Source organism: Coffea arabica, chromosome 2c, assembly GCF_036785885.1.
Source record: "Coffea arabica cultivar ET-39 chromosome 2c, Coffea Arabica ET-39 HiFi, whole genome shotgun sequence".
Taxonomy (NCBI): domain Eukaryota; kingdom Viridiplantae; phylum Streptophyta; class Magnoliopsida; order Gentianales; family Rubiaceae; genus Coffea; species Coffea arabica.
The window spans coordinates 32,810,566-32,833,289 of NC_092312.1; the positions used below are offsets into that span (position 1 = coordinate 32,810,566).

The following is a 22,724-nucleotide window of genomic DNA, read 5'->3' on the forward strand; positions in this document are numbered from 1 at the left end:
TGTGACATAAAGGTAAAATTTGTGGCTCCTGAATTTTCTGATATTGACTTTGCATTTTCTTTCTCTATAATGCCCTTGGTGGTCATGTTTTGCCCGTAAATTTGGAGACTTGTGTGTCCGTTTATTAATGTTTGGTTAGCCCTTTCTTGTAATTTTGACCATGTTTGTGCCCTTTTATTGTTCTTTTCTTTAACCTTATCGGGATTACCTGATGGGGTGGAGCCGAGGAGTCAGAAATGTCCATTTTTCCTCTTCTTTCTTCATCTTTGTCTCACTCTTCAGCTCATCTTCCCATCAATCATCCTCTTCAGCTTTTTTTTTTTTTTTTGGATTCTGACCGAGAGCAACAACAAGAACACAATGGTTTGGACCTTTTTTTCTTTGTAAGACTCTTTTTCTTTCTCATCATCAAGACTTCTCTAGCCTTTTGGATTTTTTGGAGGGTTTACCTGTCGAATTTTAACATATAAATAATATGTATATATTTGTGATATTGCAGGTCCAAAAATTTGGAAATGTCTTCCAACATTCAGCATCCTGATGAAAGTGAGATTGTGTAAATTTTTTTCCCCGGTGTAGAAGAAATTAGAGTATTACGGGTCTCCTCCGGCCTCAAGAGGGTTAAGGTTGGACTTGCATTTTTTCTCTCTCGACTTTGTTCTCTATATATTTTTTTATTTTTTTCTTTCCTGTTATTTTGGCTATGTTTGTGGCTCTTATATTGTTCCTTTGATTTTCTTTATCGTAATAATACATCCAACCAACTCGATATAGAAAATGGCAAACAAAAGCATGAGAACGGAAAGCCAGCGGTCTAAGCATTTAAGATTTTTTTTTTTTAAAGAGAGGATGCGATGCTATGATTTCACTTTGAAAGTGTGAGAGCATTGTAATTCATACCATCAGTGGTGCAGAAGAAATCAGAGTATCAAGAGTCTCCTCCGGTCTCAAGATCCTTAAGGTTGGAGCCAGATTTTCTGTTTCTTAGCTTTCGCCTCTATATTTTTTTTTTCGCGCTTTTTCCCGTTAGAAGTATCAATCTATGTTGTTTGCTTTCATCAGAAAGGTGGAGCATCAAAGTTTTTTCCCTTTAATAATCAGTTCCTAAATTTTACCTTGAATTCTTTCCTCGCCATCTTTTTTTTTAAATAAATATCTTTCTGTATATATTGGCTTTCTGGATTTATTTTTATGATGTGTAGTTGAAAATTTAGATATATGTTCCCTTCGAGTGCAATCTTGGAAATTTTTTTTGTACATGATGGTCTCTTGCTTTCTTTTTTATCGTTAGTATTTCTATGTAGATTATAGTTTACTCCTGTTTCAGGTTTTGTCTGGCCATGACAAGTTTCATGAGATCCATGTTCTCGATAGAGAGGTAAGCCTTCTTTTCGTTCCCTATGATTTTTAAACCATCTTACAAATTAGTAATTTCGTTGTATGGTTATTTGTATAAAATTTCCTCTTTGAACTCTTATTATTTTACTCGGTTAAATTTCATGATACAATAAATTGTATTTTTTTTGCTCATTATCTTTTAGGGATGCAACAATTGAGGAGTTCTATACTTGCTAAGATTGAGGGTAATAGGTTGTGACTTTAGTATTTATGTTCACTTGTAGGCTTTCTATTATTGAAATTTGCAAATTATTTCTTGATAATCTTACGAATTCATCAACGTTTTGCAAAATTATTTTTCAAAGCTATCTCTGGGGTGAAAAAATAGCTGAATGGCATATGATTCAAGTTCAAGATTCCAGTTTGTGGTCCAAAGAGCACGACCAGTCACCGTTGAAGCAACTGTTGGAAGCTCTATTGCCTTACAGCAATTTTTCAAATCATTTCCAGATTTCAATCTGGGAAGTGACAGACCATTGATTTACTTGCGTAAACCTCTTAATTTTTTCTCAATTGTTGGTTTTGGCTTTGATTTCAAAATTCTTTGTTTTGACAGACCATCGATTTCCTATTCAGGATTATGGTATGGTGGTGATTTTTCTCTGTTTTCGTGTATGTTGTCTTCTCTGCAGTTCTCTTCCACTTTAGCATCAGTTTTACTATAATTGGTCTTGCTCCTGAAATTTTTTTTTTGGTTTCCATGTTTTGCGGGTCATAGATTCTATTACATATTGTTCATATTTTAGGTTTAAATAGTTTGGTGGACGATTTGCATGTATTTCATCTACATTGCCTTGCATTAAAGCTCTTACCTTTGCCGTCTTTTGGCAGATAGCTTTCTAATTTAGTGCCAGGTGGCCTATGTTTGCTTATTTGTTTTAATCTTTCCCATGTATGGAATGTTTTAGAATAAATATTATGAAATTAGGTTCTCATGTACCACTAAGTTGTCTTTGCATTAAACTTACTCTTTGATTTTGCTTTTCAGGACCAACTGGTTATTCAATGTTGAAAGATTGCATAGGGTTCATATAGAGTGGTTAATTTTTGAGGTAACCCATTTTTTATCTGTCTCCACTGTTTAATTATCCACTTTTTTGTGTTTTTATATTTTGATTTTCCCCAACTCTTCTATTCTTGACACACCTACTCTTAATGAATAAGTTACTTACGATGGCTTTTTTTAACATGTTTCCAAAAATTGACTTTGTCTTATGGGCCTAGGTGGTTAGATGAAAAGTCTGAGCTTTTGGAGGTTGAGAAAGGCAAATGTTCCATGACCTTAGATGACTATTATATTTTACAGTGAACGTTATAGGTTTGTATATTGTGTTCTCGAGTCAATTATGAAATCATGACCTCAATTTCAATGGTAATTTTGTTGATAGCCCTTGGTTATTTGGGTTTTTCACAAACATTGTGTCGATTGATGGTGTGTTTTCTGCGCCCAGATTGTTAATGTTATTTTCAAAAGACTGAGGCAATCCTTTATGGTTGGTTTGTGTTTTCCTGTGGATTAGGTAGGTTTTTTCATTAGTACTTATTGTTGGCTGCATGTATGTGTGTTGTACATTGTACAAAAGTTTTGTGAGCCTTGATTGTTTGCCTGCTTTTTTGCCTATGTTATTGAATGAAAATTATGTGCTAATGGTATACAGACATTATTACGATGTATTGGGGATGATGACAGCCTAATTTTTCGTTTGACGAATGTTTAATCTGTAGGCATTTAAATGATTGTTTGTGCAACATGTCATATGCTTTTACCTCTGTTTTCAAACTCGGACCGGACCGGCCGGTCGAACCGGTCGAACCGGAAACCGGCCAGGTAGCCGGTCCGAGTCAACTTAGAAAACCGGAAATTTTAAAACTCGGTCAAAGCCGGTCAAAATCCGGGTTTGACCGGGTTTGACCGGGAAAAAACCGGTTTTTCCGGTTCAACAGTAATTTTTTAAAAAAAAAATTCAAACTTTATAATATTATGTTTTGGCCCCCTAAATTGTTAAAACTTATTCGTATACCTCAAATATTTGATACTTTATAAATATTGTCCTACAATTTGATGTTATTTTTCAATTAAATTCATAATTTTAATTCTAAACTTGTTAATATTTATTAAATAATATAAATTGCTACTTGATTGTTCTAATTTCTTTGTATTTTCTTGTTAAATATATTTGAAACATCAAATATATATGAATATACCTTTATTAATATCAATATATTATTAGATATGATATATATAATATTTTAATTTTTAAATAATTTTTATTTATGACGTCATCCGGTTCGACCCCTATCGACCCCCGGTCGAACCCATTGACCCCTGACCTTGGCCGAGTCGCTATCCGGTCCGGTTCTGAAAACATAGGCTTTTACCCGTGCACCACTCTAATGATCTATCCCCAATTCTTTCCCTTTCCCTAAAGGAGCGGTCCACCATTTGAAACCCCTCCATAAACAACCACTGCTATGAATATCACTTGAGAAGTTTCGCATTTACCTGGGGAAAAAAAAAAAAAAACAAAAGAAAGAATAGAGGTTCCATGAACTATTGCCTCTGTTTCTTTTTCTTTGATTCATTCTTCAATTGTTAAATGTCAACTGTTGCGATGTATTCATTTGTCTAGGTTTCTATTTTGATGGATTTTGAGGTTTTGTAGGCAGATTAGAGTTTTATTGATTCTTAGTATGCTGAAGGATGCTTCTTCTGAAGTTTCTTGTGTTGTGATATTATAATTCTATACCCTTTTTTTTTTTTTTTTTTGCTGTGGTTTACTTGACATTTCTGTTTTGCTCACTCCAATGCTTAAATTCTATACAATATTCAGGTTATAATGATAGCTGGAGCATCTAGATATCTCGAGCCTTTTCAATTTCAACGCTTTATTAAGGTATCCTGAATTTGTTGCTTTATTACTTCTTTTTTAAGGGATTCAAAATAAGTCTTGGTCTCATTACTCTCTGCAAAGTTCGTTTTTTGTGAAACTGGTTATTTTTTTTTTCATTTGTATGGCATCTTTAATTGAATTACACATGAAGTATAGAGAAATTCAACTAGCAAGAAAATAAAGTTTTTAGAAAATGTCAAAAATGGGTCAAATTTAGGAAAATTATATATGTGATGAATATCATTGTTAAGTTGTAAAGCTTAAAACGACTTATAAATCTCAACTTATTCAACCTTTGTTGTAAATCTCAGACTCTCTTAAAATATGTATTGCTAAGTTATCTACATTTTCAAAACACAACTTTGTCAAATCCAGCTTAAACCTTTCTGCATTTCATGAAGTATAATGACATAAAGGAGGGGTTGTGCTAACATTTTTCTTAATTATTTAAGTACTTTGCACAAACAGTATTAACATGGTTGAAAACATAGTTTTATTAGTATTAACATATCCAAACACTTCTAAGACAAACTGCAAATGAAACTCTGAAAACAAATTGACTTGAGTTCTTATCCTATGTTTAGAATTCTTTTTCTGTGGTTCATATGCTCAGCAATTAAACGCTTGCATATTGTATAAGCAAGTGCAAGATTTACTATAATTCCAAAAATGTGTCCTTTTCTTTTGGATCGACTTTCCTTTGTTTTCTAATAAATCTAACGCCTTCTTTCTTATTTTGGCTATCTACATTGAATTCTTCTAATGTTACAATTGCAAAGCTTTATAAACATGTTAAGAAAATTAAATTTTTCTCTTTTTTTTTTTCATTATGGAAACACCAAATCTCCTTCATTTTTAATTATTGCTTTAGGGAATGTTATCCTTAAATGTCGCACTATTATTGCACCAAATATTCATCCAAGTTATTTTTTATAAAAACATTTACAAGAATTCTTACTTTTATCGCCTGTCAAGGGAATTTTTTTTTTTTTAATTCCTTTACCCAGCTTATCTGATTTGATTTTTTTTTTTTTTTGTGGATAAATAAGGTGGAAGAAGAGGATGCCTGCAGCAAGTGATAAGTGATTATGATATAGGCTTTGAGATTCGACTCTGATAACACTTCAGTATTTGTGTTCACTTGTAGCTTTTCTAATATTGTTTGATTTTTAATTGTAGTAATACCCTTTCATATTACAGCAATTATTTGAAAATTGTAGTTCATGGCATTTTGCAGTCTGATTCATGTCTCTCACAAGCTAGGACATATTTGTTAAAGGACAAATCTAAGATCAGCTTACACCATCGTATTTCTAGCTAAAACAAAATGTCAATAGACAATCACTATATTTAGAAACGCTTTTGTAGAAAGGATCTACCTTTGAACCGACTGTCATCACATTTAATTGAATAAAAAGTCCATATATATCTACAACTATGCAATTTGCAATTCTGCAGATGGCCATTTGCGCATAAAAAATATAAACCCTAAACGTCTAACTCCCTGGCTTCGTCATGGGCTACCCGCGCTGGGCGCGGGGGCCAAAAAGGCAAAAACTAGTTTTACTTTAAAGCTACTTAGTGCCAGTGCTTTCTATTAAAAGTAAAGAAACTACTAATAGTATGGTCATTGAATATTACAGGTTGACATCTAATGCTTGTTCCGGGACCTCGTGTACAAGATATTCCTATTCTTATGTACATTAATTCCCGTGACTTTCCTGTAGCTTTCTTGAATACACATATAGCTTCGTGCCTTCAAGGCTTCAACCTCTGTTACCTTGAAAAAAAAAAAAAAAAAAACCTCTGTTTACCTCGTTAAATTGATAATTTGATAGTAAAAATAAAAGAGATTTTCTAACAAGGATCTAGTGTCCTGGCTGCCAAATAGGGTTCAAACTTAGCTAATAGAGATCAGAGATAAGGAGGGGGTGGTGGTACAATATAAAAAATAGAAAATAAAAAATTTTCTAAGAGGTGCTCATTAGGCATTGATTAGTGCACCAAATTTACATCAAAATTAATATATGAACGCCACACACTCAATAATCGATGGTTTCTTCTTGCAGTTAAACATTTTGTCGAATCAATTTCAATTTTTAAAAAAACCATTGGGATTGGTATAAGAGTGAAACAAATCAATTTTAGAGGGAAAAGATTTCAACGACTATAATAGAGTCGTGTGTTTTCCTTTTCTTTCTTGGAAAATGCTGTAGCAACTATCATTATGGTAATTAAACAGTTTTTACCTGATATAACAGGTTGTCATACTTTTAGGGGCCATTTAATTATCTGTTAGACCTATCCACCAAAATAGGATAATGCCTAAAAATAAGGAAATAAGTTTCTTGTCTAAAATAATAAGTTAACCGTAATAAATTAGTAACTTTTGTGTCTCAACAAGTAAATTGAAATAAATATGAAACTTACTTTTTAAAGAAATAAATTACTACTTTATATCCCAAATATACTTTTTAGAAAGTAAGTTTAGTTCAAGTAAGAGTAAGTTTTTATGGACAAATACTAATTGTTACTTGTAATATAGTAAACTTGATTAATGACCAAAACTTACTAATTTATGGTACAAATGTACTATTTTACTTAAAAAACTTATACCAAACCAATACTAGGAGGTTTATTTGAAATAACGATAAGATGTTTTACTAATGATTAAAACTTAGCACCTTAGTTAGTAAGTACTCGTAATATACTTGTATAATACATGATTATATTTATAATTTTAAATTTTTTGTATTTATATATTTTAAAATACTATGAAAATTTTTCACATAACCTTATAAAGTATGTAATAAAATTTTGTCATATTATAATTTTGAATAATTTTTAAAATTTTTGAAAAGTTTAAAGCTCGGATAATAGTAACAACTCATCTTCCTAGTTATATATGGAATATCAATTATCTATGTAATTTCTACAATTTAATACCTATTAAGATAATAAGATGACAAAGTGTTAATATATTTATTGTTTGGGACACAAGAATTAAATTTGTATTAATATAGACCAAACAAAATGAGAGAAATAGTATAACAATTAATACAACAATAAAAATAACAAAATTAGTATAATCTAGAATTTTTTTTCTCTGGAGATTGTTCACCAATAAAAGATCCAACCACTAAACGAAAATCACATGCCTATATAATCTATTGTATAATTTAAATTAAATTTAGTTCATGTACAAAATGGTCCTAAAATAATTAGCACACTATAATACCATATTATTTTAACACAAAATTTTTTTGCCAAAAGTCTCCAATATCCATGACATATGTAATATTTTACCATATTTTTATCTCTTTTTTTTTATATTTGTATCTCACGTCTAATCATTGATGTTAATTTGAGGGAGAATATTTATTTATAATAAAATCATTTTGAATTTAATTAACAAGTTGAGATTTTTTAAAAAAATAAAAATGAAATATTTTGGGAACTATTTTTTATTTTCCCAAAATTAAAAAATTGCTACTTTTTACCAGTTGTTGCCATTAACATTTCATTTTCTAGACTAATTTTGATCAATGTAAAATTATTTAGTTAACAATAATTGAAGTTATGTTGGTCTAAGGATTGGCATGCTATTGTTTTTATTTTACACGTAAATATATACCTGAGTAATATAATAAATAATATCTACTTTAAAAAAGGAAATAGGTGCTCAATTGATTGCGTTCAAACTACAACTTCTGTTAATGCATAATTGCTAAATTATATTTTTATTTATAAGAAATAAATATGCATCATATATTGACTAGAACTAAATTACTGATTACTTAACAAATCATATCTAAACTCATGATGTGATATATTGCATTTGGTCACCTTTACACTCATACCATTTCCTTTTTTTCTATTTATATTTTAAAGGTGCAAAATCTCTTGATTATATTAGTGAAAATGCATAAAATCTTTTACAAAATTATTCCAATTTATTTACAAAAACATTAGTACTTTTAGGAGAAACAATGCATTGTAGGGATGCTTTACTAATTGTTTTATTAAACATAACTACTACATTAAAAACTTTAAAAAAAAACTTGATTTTATTATGCTTTAATTAGGAATGCTTTTACCAATAATAATAGTAATAGTAAATTTGGTGCAAATTTCAAAACAACAAGCACGTAGACATGATTATGGGAATTTTTTAGATCGATCAGACTAATATAATAAATGTATGCCATAAACTAGTTCTAATAAATGTATGCCACAAGCTAGTTTACTGCATACATTTATTAAAACTAGTTTACCACATACATTTATTAAAACTAGTTTATGGCTTACATTTATTATATTAATTTGATTGATCTAAACAATTCCTGTAATCATGTATACGTTGTTTCTTGTTTAGAAATTTGCACAACTTCACTATTTCTATTGTTACTAGTAAAAGTACTCCTAATTAAAACATACTAAAATGAAGGTTTTTTTGCCCTTTTGATATAATAATTGTGTACTGGAAAATTAGTAATCCATTCTTATGATAAATAGTGTGAGACTCCGAAATTTTACTTGTCTTTATAACCCTTATGTGAACTCACTTACCTTTGATTCTTGGTTGCTTTAATGGTTGAATTTGAGTCAAGGGAGTGAATTTTGTTAAGAAAAGTTTCATAATCTCAAGTTGTTAGAAAATCTAGAAATTTTCGCAGGAGGCTTTGCACAGTTTTGGGAAATTGGCTATAACTTCGTATAGGAAAGTCGGAATTGAGTTCCGTTTATTGCGTTTGAAACTAGACTCATAGATCTTCCTACGGTGTAAACTTCAGAGTTTGATCCAATCTCTATAAATTCCAGAAAATTGGCAAAGTTGACTAAAAATTCTGCCCTGCACAAGTAAACATAGGAATGTTGTAGTAGGTTATGGCTCAATTTGGACCAACTTATGAGCTGAATTTCTTTGAGGTGTTATCTAAAGATTATTAGTATTTGAAATCTAGTTTTTAACATGCCAAGTTGTATGAATTTTTGATATCTATAATTCAAGTTATGATTTTTCTAAAGGAATGGCATAAGTTAGGGGTTTTTGTGCATACTAGGGTTTTGGTGTGTTTTAAGTGCATTTTGGCCGTGTGATCACTTGGTGAGGTGCGTGTACTAAATTTGATGGTTAAAAGTGAGTTTTAGATAAGAAAAAATGTGTAATTAGAAGTGATGATAATAAGTTAGTGAACAATAAGTAAAAATACAAGTACATGCGAGTTAAGGAAAATAGACTTGAACCGGCGTGCACCGTTTGCTACCGAGTGAGTACACTACTTGAACATTACTTTATTACCTTAATCTTCTTGTTTTTAATTGAGCTAATTAGCCCTTAATTAACCCATAAGTCAGCCACCATTATTGACTAAGGAAAAGGAAGAAAAGAAAACAAAAACAAAGAAAGATCTTGAGCGACAAGTGTCGGCAATCCAATGGTTGTTTGACTAAGACAAGTTTCTTTCTTCTTATCTTTCTTCTTGGACAATTTTGCCTCATTTCTTACTAGCATGGCCGAAATTTTGGAGAGGGAAAGAGAGAAAGCAAACTTCAACTCCAACCTTAGATTTTGCCTTGTTTGAGTGAAATCAACCGAACTAAACCGATTAAACTTCTCTTTTGGTGGTTGGAAAGCTTTGTATGGTAAAAGTTTTGGAAGAAAGGGGTGTGGTTTTCATTTACAAGCAATTATTGGAAGGTATCATGATTTCCTTTCCTTTTCTCTTCCCTAATCTTGTTTAAATTTGGATAGAAGCTACGGTTTACATTTTCAGCCTTGATTATGGTTGTCTACCTAGTAATTGATGGTATTGAGCTAGTAATTGATGGTTTTGATGATATAGGACTTGATAGTGTTGAGCTAGGATATAAATATTTTTAGAGTAGAAGTGAATTTCCAGCTTTGATGATGAATCTGCCCTGTTTCTGACCTGCATATTTGTCCATGATAGAGGCTGAATCAGATCTTGCTCAAAACATGAAAGTTGTAGGGAATGGAGTTAACTATCTACCTGTAAAACTTCACTTCAATCGGAGCACTGTATCATATAAAATGACTAAAATACCCCTGACTGCCAAAAGCCCTATTTCATAGGGAGCTTTCTGTTTTCTCTGAAATTAACATTTTGACCTTGAAAATGCATAAACTGGGTGTCGATGTCTTCATAAGAAATGTAGCTCTCTGTCTTAGCTTCGAAATGCCATAAAATGTATTCCAATCCGATAAGCATAGCTTCAGTTGTGAGCAAAACGCCAGAAGGTGTCAAGCCTGCTACTTAGTTATTCTTCTTTAATACTAGTTTCCAACTTTGATTTTTGGATTGCATTGCTAGAATTGCTTTGTATTTGGATGACATTGAGCCTAGTTGAAGGGCGATTGTGTTAGGATTGTTTATGTGTGAATTTGGGCTGAGTTGAGGAAAATAATGAAGCCATAAATGGCTGGAAAAATAGCTAAATGCAAAGGGCATGCCGCCCAAATTTTCACTCGAGGGTTAGGCTTGAGTACTCGCGAATTGAGCGAAAATTTGAGGTCGAATTGAACTTGAATTGTCTAGGGTATTCGAGTCTTCTTTCGTAGAGGTCTATAAGCTGGAATTTGGCCGAAACTCGTACCCTTGGAAAAATGAAAGTAGTGACCACTCGGAATATGTTTTTCTCATCTTTTGGACTTAAATGCGAATTTCAAAATTTTAGTTGCTTCTTTAGCAACACCAAAAGAGCGATCATGAATTTTCTAGAGCTTGATAAGTAACTTGAATACTACTTAAACGAGTTTCATGTACTTGATTGTCTTGAAGCGAAACTCCTGTGTTTCGAACCCTAGTTGATTTTAAACTCTTGCATAATATTTTATCTCAGATTTGAACTCCAACCAAGGAGTTACACCTAAACGTGATTTTGACAAGCACTAAATCTTTGGTGAGTGCTTCCAAATACCTGATTGAACTTGACACTTATTTTCAATACTTGACCAATGTGATCGAATGATATGTGATTGGTATGGTCGGGTAAGGGTGTACTTTATCGCACTTGCCCTAATGAGATATGTACTTGTTTATTGTTGCCATTGATTTGATATACTTGTACTTGACTTGTAAGTGCTGAGCGGCAGCATGTACCACACTCAATTTGAGTGGGAGGTGCCTCTCATTCCCGTCTCTGTACTTTTATCTTGATTCATTCGATTAAGATGTTATATGATCTAATTGGAGTGTTACCTCCTCGACTAATCGATATACTCGAGTATTACCACCAGTGTTTAGTTGGTATTTGGGCCCGGTAAGGGGGTTGAATGGTGGACGGATTGGTGTTAAGCGAAGCACTACTGGATTGGTTACTTTACTTGAAGGTTGACAAAGTGTCAACTAATACTTGATCAAACTTTGGTGAAACAACGGAAAATTGGCTCCTGAGAGCCATTTGTATCCTTATACTTTAATTATTATTCATAGTGTTATTGTTTCTTTTAGAAAAAGAATTTTACACTCGCTCATTTTGAGATTTGTTACTTGAAGTATTATTGCTCACTTTTATGGACTGGTTATGCTCGCTACTTTGCTACTTTGATACATGAACTTTTCAATAATGGTCAACTTACTATTTGGAACCTCATTGACCTTTTAACTCATTCCACGCCATTTGTTTTCCTTCCAGGGAGCACGAGCGAGGCATGAGACTGGTACAGGCTAGTATAGTCTAGTTTTTGAAAATTTTGTGATTGTACTCGCATTAGTCACTCAATTAGGGTTGAATGTATTGAGAACTTAAATCTTGTTATATATTTGGGATTGTACAAAGCTTTAAATAGAAATGAATGTACATGTACGCTCCAAGTTGGGAACTGTTATTTCCTTTACTCTTGAGGTTGTTACCTATTTTATTTGGAGTGAGTGAGTGAGTCCTGGCGAGAGTTGGGCAGGTGATCCGCTAAATCCTGGGGTACGCCCTAGGAGGAGTTGGGGTCGTCACAAATAGTCTCTTCTAAAAGTACTAAAATTTATGTAAATAAATTGGAATAATTTTGCAAAAGATTTTATGCTTTTTCACTAATGTAATCAGGAAAATTTTGCACCTTTAAACATATATAGAAAGAAAGGACAATGGCATGAGTATAAAGGTGACCAAATGCAATACATATTACATCATGAGTTTACGTATGATTTATTTAAGTAATCAGTAATTTAGTCTTAGTCAATATACAATGCAAATTGATTTCCTACAAATGAAAATATAATTTAACAGTGATGCATTAATGGAATTCATAGTTTGAACACAATCAATTGAGCACCTATTTTCTTTTTTTAAGTAGTTTTTATTTATTTTGTTACTCAGTTTAAATATTTACATATAAAATAATAGCAATAGAATGCCGATCCTCAGACCAATGGAACTTCAATTATTGTTAATAAAACTAATTTTACACTGATAAAAATTAGTCTAGAAAATGAAAAGTCAATGGCAAAAACTTGCTAAAATATAGCAATTTTTAATTATGGGAAAATAAAAAAAAATAAGTTCCCAAAATATTTCACTTTTATTGTTTAAAAAGTCTCAATTTGTTAACTAAATTCAAAATAATTCTATTATCAAAAATAACGTTAATGTCATGGATACAAATAATTCTTCCTCAAATTAACTTTAATGATTAGATGTGAGATACAAATATGTTAAAATATCCCTCATATGTATGTCATGGATATTTGAGGCTTTTAGTAAAAAAAAAATTTTGTTGTTAAAATAACATTGTATCATAATGTACTAATTATTTTAGGACTGTTTTATACATGAACTGAATTTAATTTAAATTATACAATAGATTATATGTGCATGTGATTTTCATTTAATTGTTGGATCTCAATTTTATGAACAATCTCCCAAGAAAAAAAGTCTAGATCATACTGATTTTCTTATATTAATTGTTATACTAATTTTGTCATTTTTATTTTATATTATTTCTCATTTTGTTTGGGGTTTAACTCTTATTAATTCTTGTGTCCTAGATGTAAATTTATTAAAACTTTATCATCTTATTATATTCATAGGTGTTAAATTATAAAAATTGTGATATATAAACAAGTGATATTCTATATATAACTAGGAAGATTTGTTGTTATTGTTATCCAAATTTCAAACTTTTTAAAAATTGAAAATGATTAAAAACTTATAATACGACAAAATTTTATTACATATTTTATAAGGTTAGGTGAAAAGTCAAACTATTTTTAATAGTATTTTAAAATATGTATACATACAAGATTTTTTTATTTTTTGTCATATATATATCGATTTTTTTAAATCAAGTGAGTATTATTATTCATAATGCTGAAGAATACATAGAGGGGGCCCATACCGGACGTCTAAGAAGTCCATGACAATGAGACTTAAAACACACGCAAGTTCAATCTACTTCCTGTGCATGCAAATAATAGGTATTCCTCATGTATCCTTTCTAATACTAGTTTGAGATAAGGTTTTAAAGTAAAACAGTACATGTGTCCCATAAATCAGTAAGTTTTGATCATTAATCAAATTTACCATGATAGCGGTAAGAATTACTATTTATGTATAAAAACTTATTATTACTTGAACTAAACTTACTTTCTAAAAAGTAAGTTTGGGATATACAATAGTAATTTATTTATTTAAAAGTAAGTTTAATATTTATTGCAATTTATCTTTTGAAGTTTAAAAGTTACTAATTTATTCCGATTAACTTACTATTTTAGCTGGAAAACTTACTTCCTTAATTTTAGGTGTTATTCTATTTACGTGAATAGATCCAACAAGTAATCAAATGGTCGCTAAAAGTGCAATAATCCGTTATGTCAAGTAAAAACTATTTCGTTACCATAACTATCGTTACTAAAGCATTGTCCTTCTTTCTTTATATTTTGGGGCCCACAAGCAAAGCCTATTGACTTGGTGGAAAGGAAGACTCCTTAATCCCGGACACTCATTTCCTGTTAATCATTTCTCTTTCTTTAAGAAAAGAAAATCGAAGGAAAAAAGGTTCTAATCTCACCTTTCTCAATTGTGTTATGGGCCGGAAAATATCAATAATTGAAACAAAATATGTTTTGATTGTTATATATTTTTGGGAAAAATCCAAATTTTATCCCTAAACTTTGGGTTAGAGACACATTTCGTCCCCAAATTTTTAGACACAACACATTTAGTACATGAATTAAGAATTTCTGACCACATTTAGTCCAAAAATGGTAAATTGTTCAATTTAGACGGAGAAGTCTCACATGTCTGGCATGTGACCATTGATTTTGACTAAAAAATTATTTTTGCTTAATAGCCATATGCTAAACACGTCAGCTTTTTCGGTCCAAATTGAACAATTTACTGTTTTTGGACTAAATGTGGTATGAATTTATTAATTCATGTGCGTTTAAAAGTTTGGGGATGAAATGTGACAACTCAAAGTTTAGGGACGAAAAGTAGATTTTTCTCTATATTTTTAAGGGATGAGGATTGAATTTCCCAAATCTTTTGTATCCCATTCCTCATAGCTTTTGTGACAAGTATTCTTGCAAACAATTTTCTCATTTTTTAGAAATTTCAAAGTAGTGTGAAGTCCCAAATGTTATGGCAGAAACTAACAAATATCATGTTAGGAAACTGGCTTAATTTTTTTAGGTAGATTTATTATTTTATGTGGAAGTAACTAATTTCCTAATTGGTTTTAATTACTTGAAGTCGTAGTCAAGAAATTTCCTATTTGTATTAGTTTAGAAGCTATGAGTTATTTCATATTTTGTATCAATTTAGAAATTAGCAATTATTTCCTATTATTACTTGAATGTTGGCCAAGTAATGTAGCTTATAAATAGCTGGGGTTAGCATACTACAAAATGACACACAAGGACGACATGTAGCATTATATATGGGGTGACAGAGGGTTCTTGTGAGATAAAAGATAGTACACAAGGGTTCAGTTTTGAATTAAATTATATTCTTATATAGGTTTTTTCTCTCATAATAAATAACAGATTTCTCTCCGTGGATGTAGACTCAATGATGAAGTTGTGTGTCATTTATCTTTCATGCTTGTGGATTTTCTGTCATTAAATTGTTGTGTACTTGATAGTTCAATAATCGTTTATTCTGCGTTTGGATCCCCAACAAACTAATATCAGAGTGGGGTTCATGGTTAGATCCTATTTAACTATTGAAAACAAGTGGATTGGTGGCTATTACCAATTTAACAATTTAATGGTTGATACACTTGTTTCAATGATTTGGCAAGAACCATTAAAAGTGAAGGATGAGAAGTCAGAAAGCATAGAGATACTTGATGGTGAATCTAGACAGGTAATTCAAAGATCAAGGAAAAGGTGGAGTCTAATGTCGATTTGGGACTTGAATTGGTGGAAACTTTCTCACAATTCCAACAGTTGATATTTCGTCCCGATAGTCTTTTAGATTCGGGTTATTTCATCCCAATGGCTTTTTAGATTCGGGTTATGTTCTTTGAGTGATATGGCATGTGTCCCAAAGAAACAAATAGATCTAACTTTCATGTAGTAGAAGACTCTAATGGTTTCGAGTTTTATATTGTAGGTAAAGTCTTGAAAATCACACACGGCGAGATACTTTTGAAGATGGGAAGAAGTATGGGAAGAAATAGACTCATAGAAGGGGATCCTGAGTTGCAAGTGTTGGTAAAAAGAAATCCTGTGAAAGGGAAAAGGTGAATTGAGGTACTTTCTCGCAAGTTAACTGGAGGTTAGACTCAAGGTAACTACACATGTTCATTTACAGATTGAATCAATTAGGTGTCAGAACTATATTAATTCGGATGTATGGTTCGGTACCATATTATTTAATAATTAAAGGCAAATGGTTGGAAAAAAAGTATTCAACAAGGTGGAGATTTGTTAGAAAATTGACTTAATTTCTTTTAGACAGGTTTATTGTTTTGTGTGGAAATAGTCAGTTCTTGATTGATTTTAGTTACTTGAAATAATAGCCAAAAAATTTCCTGTTTGTACGAGTTTAGAAATTAAGAGTAATTTCCTATTCTGTATCAATTTAGAAATTAGCAATTGTTTCCTATTATTACTTGGATGTTGGCCAAGTAATGTAGCTTCTAAACAGGTTAGGTTAACATACTACAAAGTGGCGCACAAGGGCGATATGTAACCTTATACATGGGGTGAGAGAGTATTCTTGGAAGATGAAGATGGTATATAAGGGTTGAGTTTTGAATTTAAGTTATATTCTTGTATATGTTTTTCCTTTCATAATAAAGAACGAATTTCTCTCCGAAGACATAGACTTAAGGATGAAGTCGAGTCACGTTAAATATTGTGTGTCATTTATTTTTCATACTTACGGCTTGTTTGTTATTAAATTGTTGTGTATTTGATGTCTCAAAAGTCATTTGTTCTGCGCTTGGATCCCAACACATCACACTTCAATCAAAACTAGTCCAAACTAATCACACAAGACGAAAAAAAAGAAACTAGTAAAAGCTATTTTATTTAGTAGTCAAAGATTCTTTTAGGAGTTTAAAAAATCTCTGGTCCACAAGACAGGCAGAAAATTGAAGGATTTTGGTCCATTCCCATAATTCTAACTAGCCTGAGATTTCTTGAAGAGCTCACTAGATTGAATTAGCTTGGGTCCTTTTTTTTAAGTAGGGGAGAGATGGGATTTAAGAAGTGGAAATAGGAAGGAAGGATCTTATACTATCCGAAGAAGGGCACCGCTTACTTAAAAACTTTACAAATTCTTACATGTTCCCTTAAAAATTACATATTTTTTGTAATCTTGTAGAAATTGTACTTTGCCCCCCAAGATTTTAACAATTTTTTTATAACAATATTAAATGCTTTCACTAATATCCTTGAAAAAAATTAGGCTTTGCCTCTAAAACTTTTAATTAAAATGTAAGAAAACACTTTTAAGTATACAACTTCACTAGTTTTGCTCCTCCAAATCTCAACTCCTAATTCTGCTGGGGGAATTTAGCCTATGCCCTTCTAATGGCACATTCTGATGCTTATTTAGGGCATTGAAGATTGTTTATTGGGTTGACAGTAAGTTAAAATTGAGCCATTGGAACTGCAAACTAGATTCCTCGTTAAGTTGTAGCTCATGCAACAAAGAAAACCATTAGAGATGGAAAAAATGAGAAAGGTATTGGAATATATCAAAATTATATGTGATCTCCGGTGCCAGTCTTTGAATCGGACATTGCACCGAACATCATCAGATTGATCACTCTTGATACCTCTTCATGCTTAAGTGATTGATCACTCTTGAAATGGTGCCAAAACATTCAAAATGGTTTGAATACTTGCAATAGTGATAGGTTACATTTTAGTGGGTATTTTGGGCATTATTGCACAATTAATTGACTAAATATTTTCGTTAATTAGGTGGATTCTACTGATATTTTGTTTTGGTGCTAATTGCAGGAATGGTTGCTGAAAAGTGCTTAAATTCAACTTTTAGAAGATTCATCGGATGTGGGGCCCGCTGAAGAGCTGAAGAGACTAAATTGTAATAGACTTTATTCTATTTTAATTTTTTGGGAGTCTTGTTTTAATTTTTGATGACAATTTTCTGATTAAAAAAATCCCCCTCCTTGAATCTCGGTGGGACAAAAATACGAGTGAAAGGAGTATTAGACAGAAGGGAGGTTAGTTGCTGAAAGGGGACGCTCGGCAAAACTCGCCGCTTAGCTTAGGTTTTTCTTGACGTTTTCTTTCGCTGCCTCTGGGAAGTTGCCCGTAGCTTTTGTAAAAAGGAAAAAGCAACAGAGAACAAAGCCACAATTCTTGACTTTTGGATGTTCTTTTCCCATCTCTTGTTGACTCTAGAATTCTTTAGCTTTTGATTACTTTTGACCAAATTGAGGAATCAAGGAGAATTGAATCTTTTCTCTCGTATGCATTGTTGACAAAGGAAGGAAAGGCTAGCCGCAATTGTGGACCTACCAACTGTTTGTCGATTTGGCTTTGACCGAAGTATAGATAGTGCCTACGCTTTGTACGTTTGGCCACGAAAGGCTATTGGAAGCAATCATAATCAATTGGCCCCTTGTTCTGTCTTGGTTTTGCCGAATTGGACCAGAGTCAATACCAAGGCATCGATGGCTTTTCCCCACTACGTACGCACGGCCTGTTCACTAATGGGGAACTAAACCCCTAATTCTAGTCAAGGGGGCAACTGACGAATTGGTTCATCAATTACTGTGAGATCTAAGCCGTTGTTAATTATTTTCTCCGTTCATTGGTATTTATATACTCCCTGCTCTTAATTGTTATAGTTCTTTTGTATGATTGATTAGTGCGCAATAATTAATTATTCATAGAGACTATTTTGCTAAATAGGGGTAATTGAATCCGTAATTGTTCGTTACCTCTATCCCACTAGCAACTGGTATAATTGGATTTATGTCAGGGGAATATATGATCTAGCTTAAATAAACCCTCGTAGCGTGTTTATTGGTTAGGATTGGGCCTTTCTAATTATTAATGCAATCTGAAAATTAAATCCTACGGTCGTACCTAGGGTTGTTTTTGGGTTAGAGAAGTAGCTAACGGTCGTACCTTAGCTATCGATAAATTAAGGAAGGGTTGGTTGTTTAGCGCGTGCGAGACAACTATAACCAATCTATTAGTAAATGTTGGAATTACCTCTGAATCAATGATCAGTTGCATGAACCATTTCTGAAGTATACCCTTGGCTAGAGTTTCTCTCAGTTATTTCTCTTAATTAATTATTTTCTGCATTTAATTTATTTAGTTAGCATTTAATCCAAAACCCCCCCATTAATCTTGATTTGAAAAGAAACAAATATCTCTCCAGTCCCTGAGGAGACGACCCTGCTTACCACTGTCTACTAGTTAGGAAAATCAGTTAGATAATTAATTCAGGTATATCGGATTAAGCAAACTCTTCGGGAACAGGGTGAATCAAGTAACCCATTGCACACCTAGAGTCCCTGCTCCAGTACTCGAATTGATTACTGACTGTTTCAGGTGGTAGTTAGGTTTTATTTATTATTATTATTGCACAGGTTCGGCACCTGTCAATTGTTGGCGCCGTTGCCGGGGATTGGCGTTTGAATTATTTGCTTCTTTTTGAATTCAGTTTTTATTTTGTTTTATTTTATTTTTCTTTTTCTTGGTATTTTTGCTAGTTTATGCCCCGTTCTTCTCGTACAGGTGACTTGGTATACGATCCTGAGGTTGAGAAGGCAGCGCGTAGGCGAAGGCAAGAGACCAAGAGACGAAAAGAAGGGCACTTGTTTTCTGCAAACGAGTCAGTAGAAAACGAATTTAGCATGGCCAACACCCAGACATTAAGGGAGCTGGCTACCCCAGACCTGACTCATCAGCCCTTGTGCATCACGTTCCCAACTCTGGCTGAAAATACCTCTTTCAAGCTGAAATCGGGGTTGATTCAGCTCCTGCCTTCGTTCCATGGTCTTTCTGGGGAAGAACCCCACAAACATGTCAAGGAATTCGAAGTAGTTTGCTCTAGCATGAAACCTCCTGGGGTCACTGAGAAGCAAGTAAGACTGAGAGCCTTCCCTTTCTCTCTCAAGGATGCAGCAAAGGATTGGTTGTACTACCTACCAGCAGGTAGTATCACCACGTGGGCACAATTGAAGAAGAAATTCCTGGAGAAATTTTTCCCCGCATCCCGGGCTGCAAGTTTGAGGAAGGAAATTTGCAGCATCAAGCAGTACTCCGGGGAGTCATTGTACGATTTTTGGGAAAGGTTCAACAAGTTGTGCGCTAGATGCCCACAGCATCAGATTAGTGAACAACTGTTGATCCAGTACTTCTATGAGGGACTCCAGTCAACTGACAGGAGTATTATTGACGCTGCGAGTGGAGGAGCCCTGGCGAACAAGACACCGAGGGAAGCATGGGACCTTATTGAAGCCATGGCAGAAAACTCTCAGCAGTTCGGCTTCCGTGAGAGCAATCCTACCCGTAGAGTCAATGAGGCAGAGACGTCATCCATCCAGCAGCAACTGTCAGAGTTAACGTCTGCTGTCAGGCAATTGGCCATGAGAGACACACCGCGAGCAAAGGTGTGTGGAATCTGTACTAGCATGGACCACTGCACGGATTCGTGCCCCATTCTGCAAGAGGACGGGGCGGAACAGGTAAATATGGCCGGAGGCGTGCCCGCGCTCCGCAGGCAGTATGACCCGTATTCCAACACATACAACCCCGGTTGGAGAGACCATCCCAATCTCAGTTATGGGAACAGGCAACAAGGTTCATTCCCGAATCGTCCACCAGGATTCCACCAGTCTTGGCAACCAAAATCTCAACCCTCGTCCTCCAATACAGGAAGCTCCTTGGATGACCTAATCAAAAGCCTGGCCACAACTACTACTCAGATTCATCAGGAGATGAAGGCAGACAAGAAGGACCAAGACGCTCGAATAAGCCAACTGGCAACTGCCATTAACCGCTTGGAGTCCCACGTTTATGGGAAACTGCCATCGCAGCCCGAGGTGAATCCCAAGAATGTAAGTGCCATGACGTTGAGGAGTGGCAAGGAACTAGAAGGTCCTAAAGTGAAAAATTCAAAGAGCAAAAGTGAGGAGGAGATAGAAAAGGAAATTGAGGAGGAAGGACGTGTTCGTGAGGAGCCTAAGGTAACTTCCACCTCTCCACTCACTATTAGCTCTAACTTACCCCCTTTTCCTTGCAGGTTGGAGAAGACAAGGAAAGTAGAGAAGGAAAAGGAACTTTTGGATGTATTCAGGAAAGTAGAAATTAACATCCCCCTGTTGGATGCAATCAAGCAGATACCGAAGTATGCTAAATTTTTGAAGGACTTGTGCACCCACAAGAGGAAGTTAAGGGGAGATGAACTGTGAGGACTCGCAAATTTCTTGTATTTTTCTCAAAAATACCCTTTTATTTGAAAATTATTATTTATCAAAGTCCACTACCCAATTATTTCACAATAAGTGTAAGTAAACCTAGAAAATAGGGTTTTACGCTTCGGTTTCAAGTTTGGAGCAAAATTAGGGTTTTCGCGATTTTTCGCCGGATGAATTTTCGGTACAGAGTAAGTATTAAATTTGAGAATTAAAAGTGACTTTTAAGTGAGAAATAATATGTGATTGGTAGCAATGATATAAGGTTAGTGAATGGGAAGTAAAAACCCTAGTACGTGAGTTTTTAAGAAAAACGGCGCGAACCGGCGGGTCCCGCACACTACCGATTGAACGCACCACTTGACCACCACTTTCTTGCCATACAAGCTCATTAATATTTGAGCAAAATATCTCCTAAATTCCAGCTAAGCCTGACTGAAATTAATGGCTGAAAATACAAGAAAGAAAAAGAAAATTTTACTTGGTAAGGTTTGTGACAAGTGTCACACCCTTAGTGGCCATTGACCAAGACAATTGTTCAACCTTCTTATCTCCAAATTGGCTTCATTCATCTTCATTTTTCTGCTGAAGAACCGTGAGAGAGAGAGAGAAAGACCAAGAGAGAAACTTCTTCATTTCATCTTGAATTCAACAACTTAGTGAGAAAATAAACAAAGTAAACCGATTAAACTTGTTCTTGAGTGACTAGGTAGTGATTTGTGGTAAGTTTTTGAAAGAAGGAAGCTTGGGCTACTCTTTGTGACCTCTATTCAAGGTAAGAGAGCTTATCTCTCTAAGTTTTGCTTTCAATTTTGTTGAATTAAGTTTAGTAGTTTGATTATAGTGGTGGAATCATGGATGATTAGCATGTTTTAGAGGTTTTTCCCCAATTTATTTGATGAACTAGGGCTTGTGGAAATTCTGCCCAAATTTATTGTATGATGCTTATATGTTGAATTAAGATTTTAAGAGAGGTTTTGGTAGTGTTTGAAGTGAGAAATTAAGGAAAGTTCCACTAGAAACAAAAAATTCCAGATTTCTGGAAATTCTTGCTTCCTTTCTGTCCGAATTTTTATCTGTGTGTTAGAGGCCGAATTGGCCTTAAGTCAAAGAAGAAAAGTTGTAGAGAATGGCATTTTGTAGGTGCCTATAAAATTTCAGCTCAATCGGAGCAACGTAGGATGTGAAAAGTCTAAAATACCCTTACTATTTTAAGTATTTCCTAAGCAGTCCGTGTGATCAGTTAATTCCAGTTTATCACGTTTTTTGACTAGGATCCCTTCTGATTTAGCTTTTTGCCAAAACATGAAAGTTGTAGTATTCTTAATTGGCTTTAAATTGCATCCAAGAACACCTGATTCGGACTTGTGTACACTGAGTTATGTTCATTACAGTGTTCTACGTTTAAACAGCCGACGAATTGGTTTCTGGTTTAGTAATTTGAGAATTTGACTAAGTTACATTAGGAACTGGACTAAGTGACCTTCATGAATGTTGTAGCTCTGTGTCTTAGTTTCGAAAAGGCATAGGTTTTGTTTTAATCCGATAAGCGTAGCCTCGGA

General features: G+C 33.5%; 1 protein-coding gene and 1 long non-coding RNA gene across 9 annotated transcripts; both read left to right on the plus strand.

The window, feature by feature from the left end:
• The first annotated feature begins 221 nt into the window (after window positions 1-221).
• On the plus strand, window positions 222-5,518 carry LOC113727225 (uncharacterized). 8 transcript variants are annotated; one of them, XR_011839361.1, is made up of 9 exons: window positions 222-383; window positions 500-961; window positions 1,328-1,378; window positions 1,542-1,590; window positions 1,704-1,887; window positions 1,975-2,010; window positions 2,387-2,450; window positions 4,230-4,292; window positions 5,339-5,518. It is a non-coding gene; the product is annotated as an uncharacterized lncRNA (long non-coding RNA). The 8 variants fall into 8 exon arrangements; XR_011839359.1 differs by having other exon boundaries at window positions 1,542-1,583; XR_011839360.1 differs by lacking the exon at window positions 1,975-2,010 and having other exon boundaries at window positions 1,542-1,583.
• Window positions 5,519-19,458: 13,940 nt separating this feature from the next.
• LOC113724282 (uncharacterized) lies at window positions 19,459-21,159 on the plus strand. The gene has a single exon (XM_027247201.1). The coding sequence runs from the start codon at window positions 19,459-19,461 to the stop codon at window positions 21,157-21,159; it is 1,701 nt and encodes a 566-aa protein (XP_027103002.1).
• The last annotated feature ends 1,565 nt before the right edge of the window (window positions 21,160-22,724 follow it).